Below are 20,773 nucleotides of genomic sequence, written 5' to 3'. Positions count from 1 at the left end.
TGGCCCTCGGCCTGGCCGGCGCACTCTGTGATCAGCCGCGGGATGAGCCAAAAGCAACGTGGAAGTGAGGCAAATAAAGCGGCGGCACCGCGTGCCGCGCGTACCGAGGGCTAATGGCGTGTTGCGGCTAGTTGCGGGGGGAGGGGGGCGGGCGTGGCGCGGCCCGCCTGCCTGCGCGGTGCCGCGGTGCCGCGCTACGCCGCGCAGGGTCAGTTCCGCTCCACGCTTCGCCCCGTGGAGTCCTGCGCGTCCTGTGCCGCGAGTCGAGCCGAGCCGAGCCTAGCCGAGCCAGCAAGCGAGTCGTGCCGAGCCGAGCCGGGTCGACGGGCCGAGCAGTGAGTCGTGTGCTTGGTGCGTCGAGAGGGACACTAGACACCGTGTCCGAGTGATGTGCGACAAAGACGCGAGTGACAGCGTGCGGTACAGTGATATGTGGTGACGGTTCGTCCCACCGAAATGGCCTCTGCGACTGCCTTCTCGGCGCCGGGGGCCGGTGGCGCCGGCGCGGGGGGTGGCCGGGGCTCCCGCCCCTGCGCGGTGGCGGCCACCACGGCCTCCGCCACCCCCGTCGTCGGGCTGGGCGTCGCGGTGCCGGCCACGGCCCCCGGCCGCCGCAGCTCGTCGTCGGGCGGTCCTCCCGGGTCCACGTCGGCCACCATCAGCAGCGCCAACAAGTCGCGCAGCGCCGGGCCAGGCAGCGGCGGCGGCCCCGCGGGGCCCGTCAGCACGGGGCTGCGGCCCGGCAGGATCGTGCGCAAGAAGACCGCCACCCAGCAGGTGGTGCAGTGGAAGACGCGCAACGTGCAGGAGGGCATCGTGCTGGTGGACGAGACGCAGCTATCCAGGCTCATCAAGCGCGACCCCATCGACAAGTTCTACGACATGGACCCCGAGCCTTTCGCCACGTGAGTAGCCCGCGCAGCGACCGCGCGGCCTGGCGGTCCAAGCGGCCGACACCCGACACCGCCGCGCTCTATCGACGGCGCCGTTGCCAGCACCGTGCTGCACCGCCTGGCCGCCACGCCAACACGCAGCTGATACGGAAAACAAGGTGGAGGGCGTGGTGCTGCACTGGTGCTGCACTGGTGCTGCACTGGTGCTGCACCACGCGGACCCGGCAATAACGCGTCCCGTCGCTATCGCAGCGTGCGTAGCCTGGCCTGACCTGGCCTAGCCCTTTGGCTCGGGCGCGGCCGAGGGACATGGTCCTGCTCTGTGCGCGGTCTACGCCGCCGACCTCGCCGCAGAGAACGCCTTCTTAGATTTTATTTCGCTGGTTCGAGAACTCGGCTAGCTATCTCGGAGCGCTGATGTCTGCCGGACGACGCTGTCCCCGCCGCTGCCACCGCGCTGTCCCCCAGACGAATGTCTACCCGCGTGAGTAAGAGGTCTTGTTGGAGCCTCCAGCCTCCAGTCCGTGGGCCGGATCTCCTTTCCGCCACACAGTTGGCTGCATTGCGCTGCATGTGTGATGTGTGCGCGGCAGACTCATTCCGAGAGTCCTTTTCGTCGCTCTGTCTCTCTCGCACCTATGCGGGCCACCCCATGGAGTGCGTGAGAGACAGAGCGACGAAAACGACTCCCGGAATGAGTCCGCAGGGCGGCACGGCCAGTGAGGGGAAAGGGAAGGCAAGGGCGTCTGTGTCGGTCTGTGTCCATTCAGAAGCAGCGCGGGTAGTAACTCAGCGAGCGCGCCGCAGCAGCCGCATTGTCCTACCCCGAGTATATCTCCATCGAGGTGGCAGCCCTGCGGGAAGACCGGGGAAGACCCCCCTCGGCCGCGGTGCACTGCACTGCCACCCTATCGCGGGGCCTCCATTCGCGGCCGCACGTTGGCGGCCTGGCGGCGCTGGATCGGGACGACGGCGCCGTAAAGTGGCCCGCTGGCAGCCCATGGCAGCCCTGCGGCTCGGGGCTGCTCGGGGCCCTTGGCGGCCTTCCGCGGCACCGCGCCGATAAACTGCGGCGCCACAATGGGCGAGCCGAGCGCGGCGGCGCGGCGGCGCGGTCTGGCCGGCCGGATTGGATGTGCTGCAAGGTCTCTGCTGCTCTCCAAGCGCAAATGGGGGACTTCCGCGCGCTGCCACGCCGCGCTGCCGCTCCGTGCGGCCGTTCGTCGCGACGGCGGCTCAGCATGGCCGGGCCGTCGGTCGCGTCGGCCCGGGTGCGCGGCTCGGTGACGGGGTTCTCCTCCATGGTCGGGCCGTCGAACCCCCAATCGACGGGACGCGGCGCAAAGAGGCGGCGGCCGCGCTGACGCGACGCTGGCCGCATGCAAAACGAAATCTATTAGCCAAATGCGAGGAACCTGTTTCCGATTGCCGATTGTCGATCCGCCGGGGCGGGGCGGGGCGGGCCGGGGCGGGGCGGGGCGGGCATGCCGACAGCTATACATGGGCATGCGCGCCATCGATAAATAGAAGACCGCGGCATTTTTTTCGTCGACGGCCACGCCCGGCCGGAAACAGCGGGCCGCCTCGGCTGGGGAAGCAGGCAGGGCGCGGAACCGCGCGGAACAGCACCGCAAGGACAATGTAGAACGACGATGACATGTGTTCCAAAGTGGCAGGGTGCAAGGAGTGACCCCGTCCAGCAGGACGTTGCTCTGCCTCGCTCGGCGGGGCGCGGGGCGCGGTCCCCGCAGTGCTGCCAACCTCATGGAAGCGCTGCCCTTGCGATGGTTGGCCAGCCTGACCGGCCAAATTAGCACGCGACTCCCACTCACGGGCCTCCCCGACAATACGTGGACGTCGTCCTGGTCGTCGACGCCGCGGGCGGCTCGGGCTGCCGCGGCTACCGCCGTGAAATATGAGCGCGCCGATTAGCATTTAACGGAATCAGTGAACGGCGTGGGGCGCGCGCACACACACAAACACACACACGTACACGTCGGCGTCTTAGCGTATTGCGACGGCTTAGCTGTGGGCACCACACCGGCAGCGAGCCGACCGCCCAGCTCACTTTGCACTCACCCGGCAAACAAAAGTGAAAAAAGAAAAAAACTTAAAAAATTACGAACGAAGAAAATGAGGCTCCCGGAGGTGGTGATTCACCTGTTTGGCCGTGTTGTCTGACACGCCGGCTGGAGTGGAAAGACTTGACTGCCGCCTACCGTCGGCCTGCCGCCCCCCACGACGACGAGCAGTTACCTCTCGTGTTTTGGGGGACGCCGAGGCAGGGGGCGCGGGCGAACACGGCGTGGCGACACCGTCGAGCAGAGCCGGGCACACGCCAACGACGCGACAAGCCGAATAACAATCATACACTGAGGGAAATGTTTTGGGGCCACACCTAAACTTACAGCTGTGACAACCAATCTGTTTGGTCGCTGGGGGTTCAATTAAACGTTCGATGGTCACATTTAAATCGTTTAGTCGCACTACTTTAGCTGTGAGATGTACTCTTTTTCTAACATGTCGTCTGTCTACTTTAGCCACTGCCACTAAATCAAATCTTGTTACAGTGACTGAATGCGATAAGGTCTGACGATTGACTGTTTAGTCCTGACACATAAACGTAAACCGATGAAAAAACGACTTCAAAACGAGTGCTCGAACCACGGACCTACGTGTTACGAGTCCGTCGCTCTACCAACTCGCCCACCTGGCTGACTAAGAGAGGCCGGCATTGATGGGCCTCTTGGACTGACGAATGTGTGCGGACGCACCGAGAAAATGATAGCTCGCTCCCTTTCCTGGGGTCCCAAGTGTCCCACAGTCCATCTCCTGACAGCACAATAGTATACAAAGATACTATGCCAGGAGAAACTGGTTGCGCTACGGGGAGTTGAACCCCCGAACCCGGCTTCTTATCCAGCCTCCAGGCGCGGAGACCACTGAGCTACCGCACTGTTGAGATTATGGCGGAGCGCTGGGAGATGGCAACGCGACTTCCGTGTTGAGTGTCGCATCGCCAGTGTTTCGGTGCCACACCTAAACGCTTTAGTCGCAACTACTGACCATCGATCAAGCCCATGACTAAAGCCAGTTTAATCGAGTCCTTTCATGCTGACTATTATTGGCGGTTCAGTCACTCTCACTATTTAGCAGTCTTATTGTGATCATCGGCTGAACAGTTGCAAGGATTGAACTCGTGTAACTGTCGCCATTGGGGGGTTCCACAAAACACAGTTTTATCGTGAGGCACCGACCCCTTCTCTCAGTGTATTTCCCGCCTGATTTACCGCCTTGTTCCGCTGCCGTGCGCCGTCGCTCCAGTTTCGCCTCGCGATTCCGGGAGCCGAGCCGAGCCGTGCCGGTCCGAGCCGGGCCGAGCCCAGCCGGGCCGAGCCGATCCGAGCCGATTGGATCTTTTGGCGTGTGCAGCATGTTATAATGCTTGCGCGTGGGCGACGCCTCTTAACTGAGTAATTCGAAGAGGGCAATCAATCCGGCCGGCCGCGCTGCGCCGCGCTGCCAACGCCGGACTTACTTTCAATATTCGCGGGCCTTTGGTCTCGGTCTCGCTCGGGGCGGATAGTGGAAGCTGTCGACGGGTTTGGGGGCTGCCGGCCGTCTCGTCATGATGACACCACAGGTCTGCGGCGCAGACAAAATGGTGGGGCGCGCACCCGGTAGTGCTCAAAGAGGCGCTTCTGGGGCGGAGGCCTGCAGTCCCTCCGGGGGATGTTTGCCTCCTTCATGACTGGCCGCACTGCGAGTGGGAGCTTCGAGCCGCTTGAGGTTCGCCTCCGCCGGTATAACGTGTCCCCCTAGTAAGGACGGCCACGTCTCGTTTTGCAGTGCAGGCGAGCTTGTGTCGGGCCCGAAACGGCATATGATGATGTGTGGTCTAGCCCGTAGTGGTAATGGTAATGAGGGAGCCGCGGCCTGGCCCGCCGCTCACGTCCGCGTGGCGGGACAGGCTACGCCGCTGATAGCAGGCGCTCCGGGCGGTGCGCTGCGCTGCACCGCACCGCGCCCCCCACCGCCACCCGCGACGGCCTGGCGACGGCCTGGCGACGGCTCGGCGACGGGGACGGGTCGCTGACGGGCCGCTGACGGGCTGCTGACGGGCGGCGCTGCAGCATGGCTGTAGTGCGTGGAGCGGCGTGGAGTGCCGAGTACGTCGGCAGTGCGGCAGTGCCTGCCTGCCAGTGTCGGGGCAATGACTGCCCAAGCGGAAGCCAGCCTGCCTTATCCGGAGGGTTGGTGTCCTCGCATCACCTTGCCGCGCCGCGCCGCCTCCTTCCTCGCCGACGTCATCATCACCATCTTTCTCTCTCTCTTGCTCTCGCTCTCTCGGAGAGAGCTCCCGCCGGCTCGCCGACCCGGACGCACGCAGGGGGCACAACCCCCGAAAACGAGGAAACATTTGGCTGTCTGAACTGTTGTTGACGGAAATCCCCGTACTCGTTGCTACTCCGCGCTAGACAGAGACAGTGTATCGCCGGCAACCTAATGGACAAAGCGCGCGCGCGTGGGGTGGAGTCATTTCTTTCCCAGGTAGCATGCACTGCAGCGTGTGCCACGGCGTGTGCCACGGCGTGTGCCACGGCGTGTGCCACACAGTCCGACAAGTTGCTGCGGGTCACGCCGAGCGCGCCGAGCGTGCCGAGCCCAACGACAACGACGAACGGTTGCAAGCAGTTGCAAGCTGCAGCCGCCATGCCCGGCCATGCCCGGCCGTGCCGGACGAATAAGATGAGAAATTCGCCGCGGTGATTTATTGTTAATTGGAAAACTGTCGAAACTGTCACGGCCGGCCTGCGTTATTACGCACCGTTTCCTCGCTCTCTCTCTCTCACCGCGGCGCACCGGGAGTGCGAGAGAGACAGCGAAGAAACGCCGCCGCGCCGAATCAAAGCGAGTCCGCGCACTGAGCGCGGCGCGGTGCGCGATCCTGGTGGAGTCCCTCGGGTAGCCGGCGACTGCACGGCGCCACGCGCACTTCAAGAAGTCCGCTTCAAGAAGTCCGCTTTCGCCGCCATCCTGCGAGCCTCTCTGTCGCACTGGCGCGCCCTGGCGCCACGCCGTGGACAGTAAACAGACCACAATAAAGCTAGACGCACCGCTCGCTTTTATGACCAGCCCGGCCGGTCATCTTTCAATTTTCGCCAGTGTGTTGGTACACTCACATACACACACGCGCGCGCGCGCCACTGCCCCGTCTCACACTAACGGCATCCGGGTCACACAAGTGGCGCCTATTTTCCGCGAGGCTCTTTTGAGTCTTTCACGAAGCTCTCCGAAGGCTCTCCGAAGGCTCTCCGAAGGCTCTCCGAAGGCTCTCCGATGGCTCTCCGAAGGCTCTCCCGAGGCTCTCCACGGCTCGCTCCGTCCAGTCGCGCGGAGGCGCGGGGCGCGACGCGACGCCAGAGACAAGGAGAAGGCGGTGGGTGTTTCAAATTAGTTTGCATAAAAAATGTGTACCGGGGCTGGGCTGGGCCGGCCTGGGCCGGGCGGCCTAAACGGCGCTCGGCACGGCCAAGAGGTACATGACCCGCCAAAATGTTTGCGGCCGCCCCGCCACACTGCCAGGAACAGCGGATTGAAAAGCAGAAACAGCGCGAGAAAGAAACAGTAGACCGTAGACTCGCGCGTCCCGACAGCCCGCCCGCTCGACGTGGAAAATTCACCTCTGGGGACCACGTCGCGCGCGGCATTCGGCTGCGATTATCCTTGCTTCTCCACCTTGTTCTCCACTCGGCTTTCGGCTTTCTGCTGCACTGCGATTTCCCTTGCCTTTCCACTCGGCTTTCGGCTGCACTGCGCTTTTCTTTGCTTTCCCGCGCGACTTTTCGTCGCCAAACACGCGGCGCATTATGCAAAGCTCTTCGGAACCGCATTGGAACGTGGCCGCCCACCGAGAGCGGGCCGGCAGCCCGGCGAGCAGCCCGGCAGGCCGGCAGGCCCGCCACTTTACAGGGCACGGCTACACTAGGTGGAGCTCGGCGGGGCGTGGCGCGGGCAGCCTACAGCGTGCCGGCCAGCTTGACGGCGGCGGAGAGCTCGGCGGTGGAGTACTCGGCGGCCAGCCTTTGTCCCGGACACGCCGCCGATTGATTGCGCGAGTCCAAAAAATTACCTTGGCGCTCATCAGAGCCTCCCACTCTGCACTCCAGAGCTCCTCCCTCTGTCTCACTCGCACTCATGGGGCGTGCCGAAGGTGTGCGAGAGAGACCGAGCCCGCTGGGCCTGGCCACGCACTTCACACAAATCGCCCACCCATTAATATTCGTTTAGTTGGGCCCGTCCCGTCCGCGGCGGGTCGCGGCTGGTCGCGGCGTGGGCGGCGCGGAGGCGGGCGACCACTGCAACGCGTCATCAATGCGCTGTAAAAGCGATAACAGCGATTCAGCGAGCCTGCCGCGGCCTGCCGACCCTCCACGCCCTATTAAAAGAGAATCGACTCCGGCTCATCGGTTTTTGAGTGTGTATCGTCGGGCCACGCCGCGGCCACGCTGCGGCCGCGGCGCATGGCGCATCCGCCCGGTCCTTCGTCGGGGCCGCGACGGCCGCGACGGCCGCGACCCGCATGAGTCACGAAAAGCGCCGAACGAGCGTCGCCAGCCCACGGCCCACGGTGGCGTGGCGTCGCGTGGCGTCGCGTGGCGTCGCGTGGCGTCGCGTGGCGTCGCGTGGCGTGGTCCGGGCGGTGCAGCCTTGAGCTAGGTCAGGTTGGTCAGTCCCCAGCCTTCGTCATCGTCCGCCAGCCCAGCCAGCCCAGACGCCGTCACGTAGGCCTAGGCCAGCCTAGCCTCCCACGGGCACGGACCACCACAGTCACCGTCCACTGAAAACATGGAACCTGGAAAAGGCGCCCAGTCTCAGAGGATGTGTCACTCCACCGGAAGAGGCCGCGGGGCGAGCGAAGAGCGAGGCAAGGAGCGAGCCAGAGCAGGCCGAGCAAGCAGTCGCCAGCATTCGCGGCGTGGAGCGGCGCGGCGCCTTCCTCCCTCGTTACTGCCTTGTCGGATGATTAATTTCATTAGTCGTTGGCCATGCAAAACGGGCGCGGCGGCAGGCAGTATGGAGCTCTCGTGCTGGAAATCGTTTAGAAGCTTGTTTGCTGCAAAATGACTGCGGCTTCCCGTGCTTCCACTTCCAGTGCCTCCAGTGCCTCCCTGAGGCTCCATTGCCTTCCAGTGCCTTCGGTGGCGCCGGCGCGGTCAACGCTCGACTTCCCGCCGCGGTGGTGACCGAGTTCACGGACGGTGCGCTGCGCGTATTTGCAGGCCGCGCTGGAGGGGACCGGACGCCCCTGCGCCCCGCCCCGCCCCGCCCCGCCCCACCCCGCCCCGCCCCGCCCCGCCCCGCCACCCAGCCACCCAGCCCATGCCCGGCCGCTGTCAATCTTATTTTCATTTTTTAGTTCCCTTCCCCGGGAGCGCTTTTGCTCGGCGCACTGGTCTGCTGCACTGCATGCTCCAACTGCAGGAACACGACGAGAGTGCCCTTCCCTTCCGCGCGTCCCGATCACGTCCACGTCCCGATGCACATCCTCGCCGTGGACGTGACGCGTGCACGTCGGCCGCCAGCGCGCGCCCGTCTCTCCGCACGTCGGGGCGCGGTGCTGGCGGTGCTGGCGGTGTTGGCCTACGTGACGGGGTTCTTGTCAAGGGCTCGACTGCCTGTTGACTGCAGACCGCCACGCCGGCGTCGTCGGCGGGCTTGCAAGGAAGCCCCGGGCGGTGGCAGCCCGCCTGCAGCCTGCAGCCTGCATGCAGCTTCCTCCTGATTGCATTCATCACGGAGCCGCCGCTGCCGGGCTCCATGCTCACGCTCACCAAAGCGTATTGTTCGTGAAAACACCTGACCGAACGCGGCGCGGCGTGGCGCGGCGTGGCGTGGCTCGGGAGCGCGGCCCTTGAGCATCCCGTAGAAGGCGGTCCCAAAGGTCGCTCGCACTGTCGGACCGACACACGCCCCACCGAGCCCCGCGCCGCGCCGCGCCACGCCACTGCCTCATCGCCGCAGAGTAGCGGCGTTGCGGGCGTTGCGGGCGTTGCGCGGGAGGCGTGTTGGAGCGAGCCGCCGCCACAGACTGCTCGGCTTGGCCTGGACGCGCGCTTCAAACGTCTTATCTCCACAACGGCCAACTCGACGGCGGTGACGCGCGGACACCGCCAGGCGGCAGGCGGCGCCGGCGACCGCGCCTTACCCGTCCAGAAACGAAAAGTCAGCCACCGGTACCAGGTACTGCCTCAGTGCCTGTCGATGCGATGCACACGCGGAAATGGATGCACTATCTTTCACTTACTCCCCCCCCCCTCCCCGCTGCCCCCCGCGTCTGTGTCCAGGTGGCACGGCGTGGCACGGCACCCACGACGAGAGCTATCTCCTCCGCTGATCGGTAATTTCCTAGCCTGTCGCGGCGCCGCGCGTCCAGCGCCTCACGCGTCCTCCTCCCCCTCCCTGCCGCCCTGCCGGCGCGGCTGAGCCAGGGCTGAGCCGATCTTAGCCGATTGGGGCGATTGGCCGCTGCCGATGCCGTCGCCCGCCACCCGATGCCGCCCCACCGTGTTTCGACGCTGTCTATGTGGGAAAAACAGGGTTTTCGACAAAGGTTGTCCAAATCAAACCAAACTTCGTTTTTGGGTTCTCCTTGACCCAAAGACATGTCAAAAAAATTTTGAAATTTTTTCGACAAAATTTGTCGAAGTAGGAAATTTTTTTTATTTTACTCAAAAGACGCGGCAATTTATTTTGAAAAAAAATTTTTTTTTTCAAAGGTCAACTAAGGAGGAACATTTTGAGTTGTGTCCCATGTCCTGGTCTTGCTTAGTTTAATTGATACCCACCATTTTACGTTACGTGTTTTTCTCATTTTTACCTAAAAAATTAAAAAAATGCCCCTTTGCCAGTCAATTTGATTATAACTAGAGTCAAACTGAAGATATTTTATCTTTGTGAACCTCCTTCCATGCCTAACACACTATCTGGTTCCCCAAATGAACACAGTGTGTCCCAAAATACTATAACGGATCATTTAACGTTACACTTTGGAATAACGAGCACCGTGTCTATTGCTGGAGCAGTAGAGCAGCCCAACTATTTGTCACTGAAACAAGATTATTTTTTTTATCCACTTGTGAAGATTAAAGATTAAAACGATTCATCCTTCACAAGTGGATAAAAAATAATAATCTTGTTTCAGTGACAAATAGTTGGGCTGCTCTACTGCTCCAGCAATAGACACGGTGCTCGTTATTCCAAAGTGTAACGTTAAATGATCCGTTATAGTATTTTGGGACACACTGTGTTCATTTGGGGAACCAGATAGTGTGTTAGGCATGGAAGGAGGTTCACAAAGATAAAATATCTTCAGTTTGACTCTAGTTATAATCAAATTGACTGGCAAAGGGGCATTTTTTTAATTTTTTAGGTAAAAATGAGAAAAACACGTAACGTAAAATGGTGGGTATCAATTAAACTAAGCAAGACCAGGACATGGGACACAACTCAAAATGTTCCTCCTTAGTTGACCTTTGAAAAAAAAATTTTTTTTTCAAAATCAATTGCCGCGTCTTTTGAGTAAAATAAAAAAAATTTCCTACTTCGACAAATTTTGTCGAAAAAATTTCAAAATTTTTTTGACATGTCTTTGGGTCAAGGAGAACCCAAAAACGAAGTTTGGTTTGATTTGGACAACCTTTGTCGAAAACCCTGTTTTTCCCACATAGACAGCGTCTTTCACTGATAAATTGTTCGTCAAGCCCATGTAGGGGTGCGGTTCACCTTGCCTCCGCGTGCCGCTGCGTCACGCCGCGTCCGCCGCGTCGGCCGCGTCGGCCCGGGCGCACGCCGCCGCCGTCACGCCCCGCACCCCGGGCAGGGCAGGCCGGGCAGGGCAGGCCGGGCAAGGCTTCCGCGGTCATTGAATGGACCGGACCTGCAGCCTGCCTGCACAGACCGCCGCTTTTTTCACAAGATGCACATTTTTCTAATATTTCTCCAGACGCCCGCCAGACGATGATGACGAACGGACGTTCCTTTCGAGAATCCGGTCGGATCGAACAATGGGCGGCAGTTTCGCGCGCGCGATGAGGTTTTTTCCCCTTTGATGTGGGCACACTGGCAGGCAGACAGACAGACAGACGGACGGGCAGACAATTCAATTCAATTCAATTCAATTCGTATTTATTAAGAAAAACTTAAACAAGGCACTTACAGATAGAAACATTAACAGACAGACAGACAGACAGACAGACAGACAGACAGACAGACACGGCGAGATATATTGCCCCTGCTCGTTCTCCGCATTGCCGGAAAGGCGTCTCGGGCTAACTCGGATAGCGTACCAAATCCAATTGAAATAAATGTACGTATGCAAATTTTCAGCTGGAAGGTGAGGTGAGGACGCGTGTTGTTTGTTGGAAACTTTTGAATGGAGATGTTTTTTTTCTCAATACTGTTTTTGTTTTTGGCTTTTTTTATTTTTACCGGAGCTGTTGGCATTGTGGCACGTTCCAAATTTGGTCAATTTTATTCGTAAGTAGTAAGAAATACCCATCCGGACATGCCACCATCTTGAATACCCATTCGGACATATCACGAGGGCACGAAACCTAACCCAACCTAACCTAACCTTAGGTTAGGCCCCCATGTCCGAATGGGTATTCAAGATGGCGGCATGTCCGGATGGGTATTTCTTACTACTTTCATATATTTTTCAAAAGAGTAGATGTTTTGCATTTTTTTTTCTTCTTGTGATTATTGCTAGTGCAGAACTTGCCTTCCCATCCCGCCCTATCCCCATGACCTAGTCCCAGCAGCCCTGCGCCATGTCCACGGAGGAGGGGCGATAAGCTACACGCAAAACCACTCCCCTAGAGGAGATTGCAGCTCAGCGCCGAGAGCCAGTCCGCTGCAACACTGCAAGCTGCAACCGCGGCGCCGTGCCGTTGCTGCCGTTGTTGACTTGGTTGACGTTGTTGCTGCAGCCGGAGCGACACACAATTGCTATGAAAGGTTGCCGCAGCGCGAGGCACGGTTTCGCCATGCAGCGCAAACCCGAGTGCATCTGCGTGACATTCTCGGCAGCGATTCGCTGCTCGGCAGACTGATTCCGCGCAGTACCTACCTGTCTGTCTGTCTCTCTCGCACCGGTACGTACGCAGCGCCCCATGAGTGCGAGAGAGAGACCTCCCACACGGAATCGGTCTGCCGCTGCCCGCGAGCATTCCGGCCCGGATCGCTCTCATTCCTCTTTCGTTTCCTTCATTAGAGACGCGTTTTGTTATTTTTCATTTTTCATAAAAGGCGGCGGCGGCGCCCTGTGGTCCCTGTGGCGGCGTGCCTGCGTGCCAAGTCGCCACCTTTCAGGGATGGCGCTGTCGGTGGCCGGCCGGGCCGCGATGGGGTGGGGTGTTGCGGGGCGGGGCGGGGCTGGTAGGGGTGTCGGTGGCACTCGGTACTCGCCGCGTGCGCTGCTCTGGTGCAACGTTTTTTTCCCTTCCTGATGGCCGGGCAGCATGAGTTAGTACGCCTGTGTGACCGTCGGGTCGACAGACGGGCAGGCGGTCCGGCAGGCGGACGGGCAGGCGGACGGACAGGGCGACCGGTGGAGGCATCGTTCCGCGGTGCACCTTAAAGGCCTCCGAATCGGACGGTCCACGCCGCGGCGCGCGGTTGCTTCGCATGTTTGTCTGCAAGTACCCATTCTGGCGTCTGGCGCGGCGCGGCCGGCGCGGCAGACACGCGGGCCCCGCCCACGGACACCTCGCCGCAGAATAGATGTCGACGGGGACGCCCCAAAACCTCTTCTTTACCTCGGCGGCGCGAGTCCTCCGACCGAGGCCGAGCCAGAACGCACGTCGCACAGTGGGCCAGAAAAACGGTGGAGGCGGCCAAAACTCTAGACGCGTTTTGAGCTCCAGAGTCGCTAAACAGCACTCGAACTGAACATGTGACCCCACCAATGGATTCCTCGTTCGAGTCCCATTTAGCGACTCTGGAGCTCAAAACGCGCCTTGAATTTTGGTCGCTCAACCGGTCTTCTGGCCCACTGTGCGTCGGCGAGCACGGGAGGACCGTCGCTGTCGCGGCGGGTCGCGGCGACACGTAGCAAAGCGGAGCAAAGTGAGCTTCGAGGCAGCGGCCGTGTCGTCCCGGCGGCCCAGCGGTCGGGTCTGCTTGCTCTTGTTCTAGTGCGGCCTGCATGCCTGCCCGTTCTCGAGTCAGTGTGAGTTCGTCTGTGTGTGTCCGTGTGTGCCTGTGTGCGTCCGTGTGGGATTGCCAAGGTCGGCCTGCTCACGGCTCTCCGCTTGCTGGTCGCTGGCGGCCTGGCGGGCTGGGCCTACGTTGGATACACAGGGCGTGGCGGGGCGTGGCGGGCGCCGGAGCGTCTACATGATTGGAACTGGAACAGGAAATGGAGGAAAACCGCTCCAGCAGTGGCGAGGAAGTTGGCGCGGGATGCTCCCGAGGACAGCGCTGGAAACTGGAGTGCAGGAAGGCCATGCGCACGCAGCACGCAGCGCTGTGACGGAGCAGAGGAGGTGGCCAGCGGCTTTCTACCACCTCATTGCCGGCCGCCGTGCTCTTTGCAGTGGCCAAACAGTTCCAGCTGTGCGCGGCGGGGCGGGGCGGGGCGGGGCGGGGCGGGGCAAGGTGGGGCGGGGCGGGGCCCAGCTGACATAATCAGGCTCACTTAGCGGGTAATCCGAGAAAATGCGTTCGCCACCTCTTGGCCGCGCCCCGCCCCCCCCGCCCCGCCCCGCCCGCTATGATTGTCGACCCCCCACAGCCCGGCCGACCGGCTGCAACCCAGGTTAACGGGATAATAGGCGAGGATCACCGTCCTCACAAAAAAAACAACAAATAATTCAATTTTTAAAAAGTACTTTTTATTAATTTGAAGTAGTGGTGGACTGAGAGTGGCTAGGAATGACGGCCACACTGGTCGCGTCGTGTGCGGCGGCCGCCTGGGGCTGCCAGTGTGCTGTCACTGGTGGCGCGCGGCGGGCAGCCACTGCCGGCCCCGGGAAGGGAGCCGTGATTGGCCGTGATGGAGGAAGTCTGGCGGTTGTCGCGGCGATGCCGCCACGCGACAGACATTCGAAAGGTGTCTCTTTTGTGTCACAGCGCTGGACGCGCGACGCGCATTCCCGAAGCGCTCAGGTGCGTTCCTCGCTAAGGCAGCAGCGCTACCGCACGCCGCCATGGCGCCGCGCTGACGGAGCGAGCCACACACGTGGAGCCTCGTCACACACGTGCACCACACGTGCGCGGCGGAAAAAAAATCAGTCACGAGTTGAAGTTTAAAGATACTGTTTTGTTAGTTTTTTAAAAAAGTGAAGTGCGGCTCCACTGCGGGCTTGGAGCGGCACGCTGCGTGGTGGCGCGCCAGGATAATATGAGCCCAAACGCCCCGCCCCGCACTGCCCCGGCGTGCGATTATCGCGGAGACAAAAGCGGCCCGGCCAATCGGCTGGTCTGGTTTGGTGAGGGGCCTTCGACGCCAAAGGGGATAAGTAAGACGGAGACGGCAAGCCAGCGAGGAGAGCCGCGGCAGCACGGCGACGCGACGGCACGTGTCGGACTGCCGGACGCGCCGAGCGGGAATCGACGGCACTGTAAGGCAATCGAAATGCAGCCATTAGACCGACACGGCGACACGGCGGTCGGGCTATTTTCGAGTCGCCAAACACGGCGGGGACGAGCAAGGGGACGAGCAGGGCGTCGTGTGGGTGGGCACGGCCAAGTGGGCCTCGTGGCACGGCCCGGCACGGCCGCGCCCTGCAGAGCGACCGCGTCGACGGCGACCCGGCCGCGGTCGCGCCACTTTATCAGCGAGCGCCTGCCATGGCCGGGGTAGGCAGGCCCGCGGCGCGGCCGTGCGCCGGGGAACCGCGCTGGCCTACCCTCGCCGTCGCAGGCGGCAGCGCGAGGCGGCCGCCAGGAGGCCGCCACCAGTGCCGGCGCGGTGCCCCGACCCACGACGGCGACGGCGTTCATTTATTCCACTGGCATTGAGACTACCGTGCTCCGCAGCGCGCCGCGAGGAGGAAGGTAGAAAAGCGTGGCCATTGCCACCGGTCGTGCACGCCGGCCACGCCGGCCACGCCGAACGACAACAACATCAACAACAAGAGTGCGACGCCCAGGCGGCAGCGGCAGCAGCATGGCTTCAAAACGCAGTGCGCTTTCTCTGTCGTCCTCCGCGGAGCGCGTCGTCGCCTTCGTCTTCCTCGAGCCAGTGTTGCAGTGTAGGCGAGGCGTGTGTCACCAGCTGCATGGGTCAGGCCACGCCAGCCAGCCAGGCCCCAGGCCAGGCCCGACACCGAACTAGGAGTAATAGCTCTATCAATGGGTTCGGCATTGCCTTAGGCATTGCCTTAGGCATTGCCTTAGGCATTGCGACAGGCCGGGCAGAACTCTCTCTCTCTCTCTCTCTCTCTCTCTCTCTCTCTCTCTCTCTCTCTCTCTCTCTCTCTCTCTCTCTCTCTCTCTCTCTCTCTCTCTCTCTCTCTCTCTCTCTCTCTCTCTCTCTCTCTCTCTCTCTCTCGCTTTACGAGACGGCAGGGCAGTGCTGCCAATCCTGTTGAACAAACAAGCACGCGTCGGGAAAGCAAGCGCCAAGTGAGTTCGAGCTCTCGGCCGTACGCGCATTTAACGGCAAACAAGTTGCCAACTGCGGCCTTTGAAAAATAAAAAGTTTCGAAGTTTTTTTTCCTGGCCGTGCGCTGCCCATGCATGCATAGGGCAAGGCGTCATAGTTCCGGCGGGGCAAGACGGATAGCGCGAGACACCGCAGCTGACACACTGCACCGCCTCGGCCCCACACTGTCATCCGGCCCGTTTCTATTGCATCTCCATCTGGCGATCGTCCCTCCGATTCGGAGCCACTTCGCGACTGGCGAGTGGGGCGAGTGGAATAGTGGACCCTGCAAGAAACAGACGCGCGCCGCACCGAATCGCACGTGTGCTCGTGCGTGCGTGCGTGCGTGCGTGCGTGCCTGCGTGCCTGCGGTGCGTATGCACGTCGTTTACATTTGCGTGCAGAATGGATTACTTATTCATACCCGCGATGAATCGACAATAAGCGTTGCTTTAGCATATCGCGTACGGGGACCACGACGAGGACCCGCAGCGTCGCAGGGAGAGAGGGGTGGTGGGGAGAGGCGACGTGGATAAAAAGTGAAAAAGTCAGCCGGCCCACAGGCCGCACACGCCAGAGGGGAGGATAGGGGCGAAAACGGAGACGGCGAGGACCGCGGCGAGGACGCTGCGTGGGCGGGTCCACCGCGAGACAGAGACAACGCCAAACTTGCATTGCCGCCAGTTTAATCGCAGCCTGTCTTTCCGCAGGGGCATGTTCGCCTCGGTGCGGCGCTGCCGCTCGCGCGACACCGGCACCCAGCTGGCCGCCAAGTTCTCCTCCAGGCTGCGGTACGGCGCCGACTGCTCCGCCGAGATCCACCACGAGATCGCGCTGCTGTCGCTGTGCAGCCCGTCGCCGCGCGTCATCAAGCTGCACGACGTGTTCCAGACGGACGCCGAGATCATCCTCGTCATGGAGTAGTAAGTAGAGGCGGCGAGGGGAGACGGGTCAGCGAACCCGCCGACCACCGACCGTTTCGCCGGCAACGTTTCGCCCGCGTGTGGGCGTGTGGGTTGGACGTTGGATTAGGCCCGGGGAGTCTAGCCCCTCCTGTCCTGCCCACTCCGGGCCGAGTCGTCCGCCGCCGTCCGCGGTGACCCCATTGTAGACGTCGATGGTGATTGAAGGTTTGCCGGCGGTCGGCCTGACGGCCTGGGCGTCGCCCCGCCGCCGTGCGCTGGGGCTTTCGGCTTTTGGTGCCGCTCTGCTCTGCCTGGCTCTGCCCCGCTCTGCCTCTGTCTTTAGGCTGATCTGGACCGGACCGTCCGGACTTGGCCGCGGTGCTTTGGTGCTCTGCCCAGACTCTGGCGGACTCCCCTTATTCGGACAGCATTACGGGCCATCAGCACCGCCGGGCACAGCACGGCAGGCCGCTCTGTCTCTCTCGCACCCTGCGGACCGCCCCACGAGTGCGAGAGAGACAGAGGGACGGAAAGCAGCCTGCCGCCTGGCCGGGCCAGCGTCTAATTTGTCGAATCGCTGTCGCCGCGTGACCTTCCATCGGCCGCTTTTTCTTTGGCGTAAGAAACGGAAAATTGGTGAGAGTGTAGACAGTGCATGATGGGTGTGCTCCATGCCCGCAGCGCGCCCGGCGGAGACCTGCAGACGCTAATCGACGACAACATCGTGCCCTACGAGTCGGACGTGGTGACCTTCACGCGCCAGCTGGTGGAGGGCCTGGCGTACCTGCACCAGCGCAAGATCGCCCACCTCGACATCAAGGTGCGCAGGACGGCAGGACGACGCAGGGCCCGCGAGGGAGGGCCGGGGCTGAGGGTAGACCAACCACTGAGGCTGGTTTAATCGTTTGTCGGTTTCACAGCCGCAGAACCTCGTCATGATGGGCGACTTCCCCGACTGCGACGTCAAGCTGTGTGACTTTGAGATCTCGAGGGTCATCCTGGAGGGCACGGAGATACGGGAGATCCTGGGCACGCCGGACTACGTCGGTGAGTGCGATGGACGATACGAAAACGGCGAGCATGGCGGCCATGGCGATGGCAGGGCGACAAGGCTCTCGCTGACCCACCCGCCTCTGTTGCAGCTCCCGAGATCCTGCACTACGAGCCCATCACGATGGCGGCCGACTTGTGGTACGTACGGGCTGCACGCTGCAGCACGCCGCGGAGGCGCGGGGCCGCGCGCGGGGCGCCGTCCTGCACGCCGCAGCACGCCACGCAGTACCCGGCGTACCCTGCATGACGTGCTGGCTGTGACAGCGCCCGCACGCTGCCCCTCTTTCTCTCTCTCGCTGCAGGTCGCTGGGCGTCACGGTCTACGTCCTGCTCACGGGCTTCTCGCCCTTCGGCGGCGAGACGGACCAGGAGACCTTCTGCAACATCTCGCGCGCGCAGCTCGACTTCCCCGAGGAGCTGTTCGAGGACGTGAGCGCCGAGGCCCAGGACTTCATTCGGCGTCTGCTGCAGCGCGACCCGAGGTCTGTCTGCCTGCCGACGTGTCCGTCGGTCGTTGACGAGGCGCGTTGCTTACAGTGTTGTTGCCGTTGCAGGTCTCGGCCCACGGCCAAGGAGTGCCTCCGACACCCCTGGCTGTCGCAGCGGCCAGGGGCCTCGGCCGACGGCGGCGCGGGCCGCACCCGCAGCTGCGCGTCGTGCAGCAACGTGCCCTCCACCCCCAACCTCCGCAAGTACCTGTCCAAGTCCCGCGAGGCGCTGTTCGAGCGCGTGCTGCAGCGCGGGGGCAGCGCCGGCGGGCTGCTCGGCACGGCCAGGGCGGCCAGGGCGGGCCCGGGCGGCCGCCTTTGCGAGAGCCAGACGTCGCTGGTGTCCAAGTCCCGCGAGCGCGAGCTGCAGGCGGCACTCGTGGCCATGTCGCCGTCGCTGAGCCGCTCCAGGGAGAAGCTGTATGGGCTGCGCAGCTTGTCGCGCTCCCAGGAGGTGCTGGCCATGTGCCGCGCCCTACCCGTGCTGCGCACCCTCACCCGCGCCACCACCGCGGACCTCAGCGAGCTGGGAGTGGGCCCCGGCGCCGTCGCCCCCAGGATGCGCCTGCACACGTCGGTGGGTTCCGAGCTGGACACCCTCCCCGACCTAGAGGACGAGTCCGAGCCCCTATCCGGTTCCTTCTCCACTCCAGCCACCCCCGCCCCGCCGGCCGCCCCACAGCCGCCGCCCCTGGAACGAGCCACTAGCACGCCGGCCGCTACCAACGAGGCCGCGCCCGCCGTCGCCGCCCCCGTTACGTTTACCGCGACTTCGACTGTCACGCTTGCCACCCCCGCCATGACCGTGCCAACCCCGTGCCTCGTCATTCCTAAAACGGCAACCCCCACATCCAAGAGTGAAGTGCCCACTGCGACGCAGACTTCCATTCAAGACAATGGGGTGCGCCCGGCAGCAGCCCCCAGCCTGCACCTAGACAAGGCCGCCGCGGCCTCCGCCACTACCAGCACTACGTCGCCTACCCCGGCATCCACTAACGTGTCCTCTGCGGATCCCCTTACCGCTCCAACTGCAGCTAGCTCCACGGTTTGCACCGAAACCCCTGGCGCTGAACCGGACGTGGAGGCCGAGGCCGAGGCCATCCTCAACGCCTTGCGGCGGGGTCTGCTGGCCAGGGGCTCCCCCACGCTGCCCGCGTTGCTGGCACCCCTCATGGTGGCGGCCGCCACGTCCAGCGGCCACGGCGGCGTGGTGGCCAACGGCTGCCTGGGCGCGATGGACCGAGCCATGGACCGAGCCATGGACCGAGCCATGGACCGCCAGTTCGACGCGGAGCCCTCCGCGCCCGGCCTTGGCTGCGGGCTGACGGTGGCGGGCGGGACGACCGCGACGGCGGGGCTGCAGCGAGAGCAGTCCACGCTGTCCTCGCACTCGGAATCCTCGGAAAGCACGCTGGAGGGCGACGATGACGGCCAGGGCCTTAACGACGAGGACCTCAACGAGGACGAACTGCAGGACGACGACAGCGACACGGAGCAGCAGGCGCAGCAGCAGGGCCAGCAGGATGAGCAGCAGGAGCAGGAGGAGCCGCGCTTCACTGTGCAGCAGCTCATCACGGCCTACAACCTGCACGACGAAGTGGTCACCAAGTCCTCGCTCGACTTCACCATGGCCACCAAGGCCACCGACCGCGAGGTGAAGCTGCCGACGCCTCTCAGCAACGGCGGCGAGAACAGCAAGAGCAAGTTCCCCACTGGTCCCAACGCGTTGCGACTCTTCATCCCGGACATCGACATCACCAACGCCAAGCCTCGGAAGACCAAGACCAAAACGAGCAAGCTGTCCTCCACAGCCCTGGCCTCCTCCATCGAGAAGATAGACGAAGAGCCCGACAGCGAGCAGCAGGCGCGCCTTTCGCCAGATACCATGAACAACAACATCAACACCCACATCAACAACAACATCGGAAACAACAGCATGCTCGCCGACGCCGCCAAGCTCGTCATCCGCGTGGACGACATGTCCGAGCCGCTGCCCGATTGCACCGGCAAGAAGGCCTCCCCCATCCCCACCACGACGTCCGTAGATCCACCCGAGCCGCCGCCGCCGCCGCCACCCCCGCTGGTGTCCCTCCTTGAACCAAAGAAAAGCCCCAAGACCGCCCGGCCTTCCCCCGCGCCGCCGACAGCACCGACGCCGACGACGCCGACGACGCCGTCCTCCGTGCAGCGACACCGCCGCTCCGCGTCGACGCCCAGCTCGGAGCCGTACTCGCACTCGCGGTCCGCAGGGGTGTCGCCGTCGCCGTCGCCGTGCAAGGCGGGCGCGGGCCGCGGCGGCGTCGCCAACGGCGCCAACGGCGCCAACGGCGTGCACAGGTCCAGCTCCGGGGCCGGGCGGAAGTCCGGCGCGGCGGCCGGTGGTGGCGGGGCCGGGGCCAGCGCCTCCGAGAAGCTGAGGAGGAAATCCACGCCCGTGTTCAAGTGAGCCCGGCCAAGCCCGGCCCAGTGTCTGCCAGTGTCGTCGGGGTCGTGCTGGCAGTTGGCGCTGGCAGCGCACGGCGCACGGCAATGCCAGGCACAGGCAATGCCTTCACGCGCTGCCTTCATTCCGCGCGCGGAGCGGAATGTGATCTCTCTGAAGACTGACAATATTGCAACTGTTTTAGTCTAATTCAATGTACCTTTGCCTGTTCAAGAGCGTGGAAGAGCATGCTTCTGGAGTTGGGTGCGGTGTTGTTCCGTGCTTGACTCAGTCGGAACGGTTTAAAAAAATAACATGTGGAAATCTTCCCTTAGAGTAGGTGTCTAAATTGTATCTTCTGA

The 20,773-nt window shown here is 62.7% G+C and overlaps 1 protein-coding gene across 1 annotated transcript; it reads left to right on the top strand.

Annotated features, from left to right (window-relative positions):
- Nucleotides 1-729: 729 nt before the first annotated feature.
- Nucleotides 730-20,751, top strand: LOC117646220 (mucin-5AC-like; the record flags this gene model as incomplete). Its single annotated transcript, XM_034387028.1, has 9 exons — nucleotides 730-905; nucleotides 16,254-16,466; nucleotides 17,130-17,268; nucleotides 17,369-17,495; nucleotides 17,591-17,639; nucleotides 17,804-17,983; nucleotides 18,056-18,220; nucleotides 18,287-20,240; nucleotides 20,617-20,751. Coding segments are annotated over 9 exons (3,138 nt in total), but the record flags the coding sequence as incomplete, so codon positions are not given.
- Nucleotides 20,752-20,773: the final 22 nt, after the last annotated feature.

Source organism: Thrips palmi, unplaced genomic scaffold (assembly GCF_012932325.1).
Source record: "Thrips palmi isolate BJ-2018 unplaced genomic scaffold, TpBJ-2018v1 HiC_scaffold_19, whole genome shotgun sequence".
In the NCBI taxonomy this organism is placed as follows: Eukaryota; Metazoa; Arthropoda; class Insecta; order Thysanoptera; family Thripidae; genus Thrips; species Thrips palmi.
The sequence above is the reverse complement of the archived record's forward strand: the minus strand, read 5'-3'. Positions and strand labels throughout refer to the sequence as shown.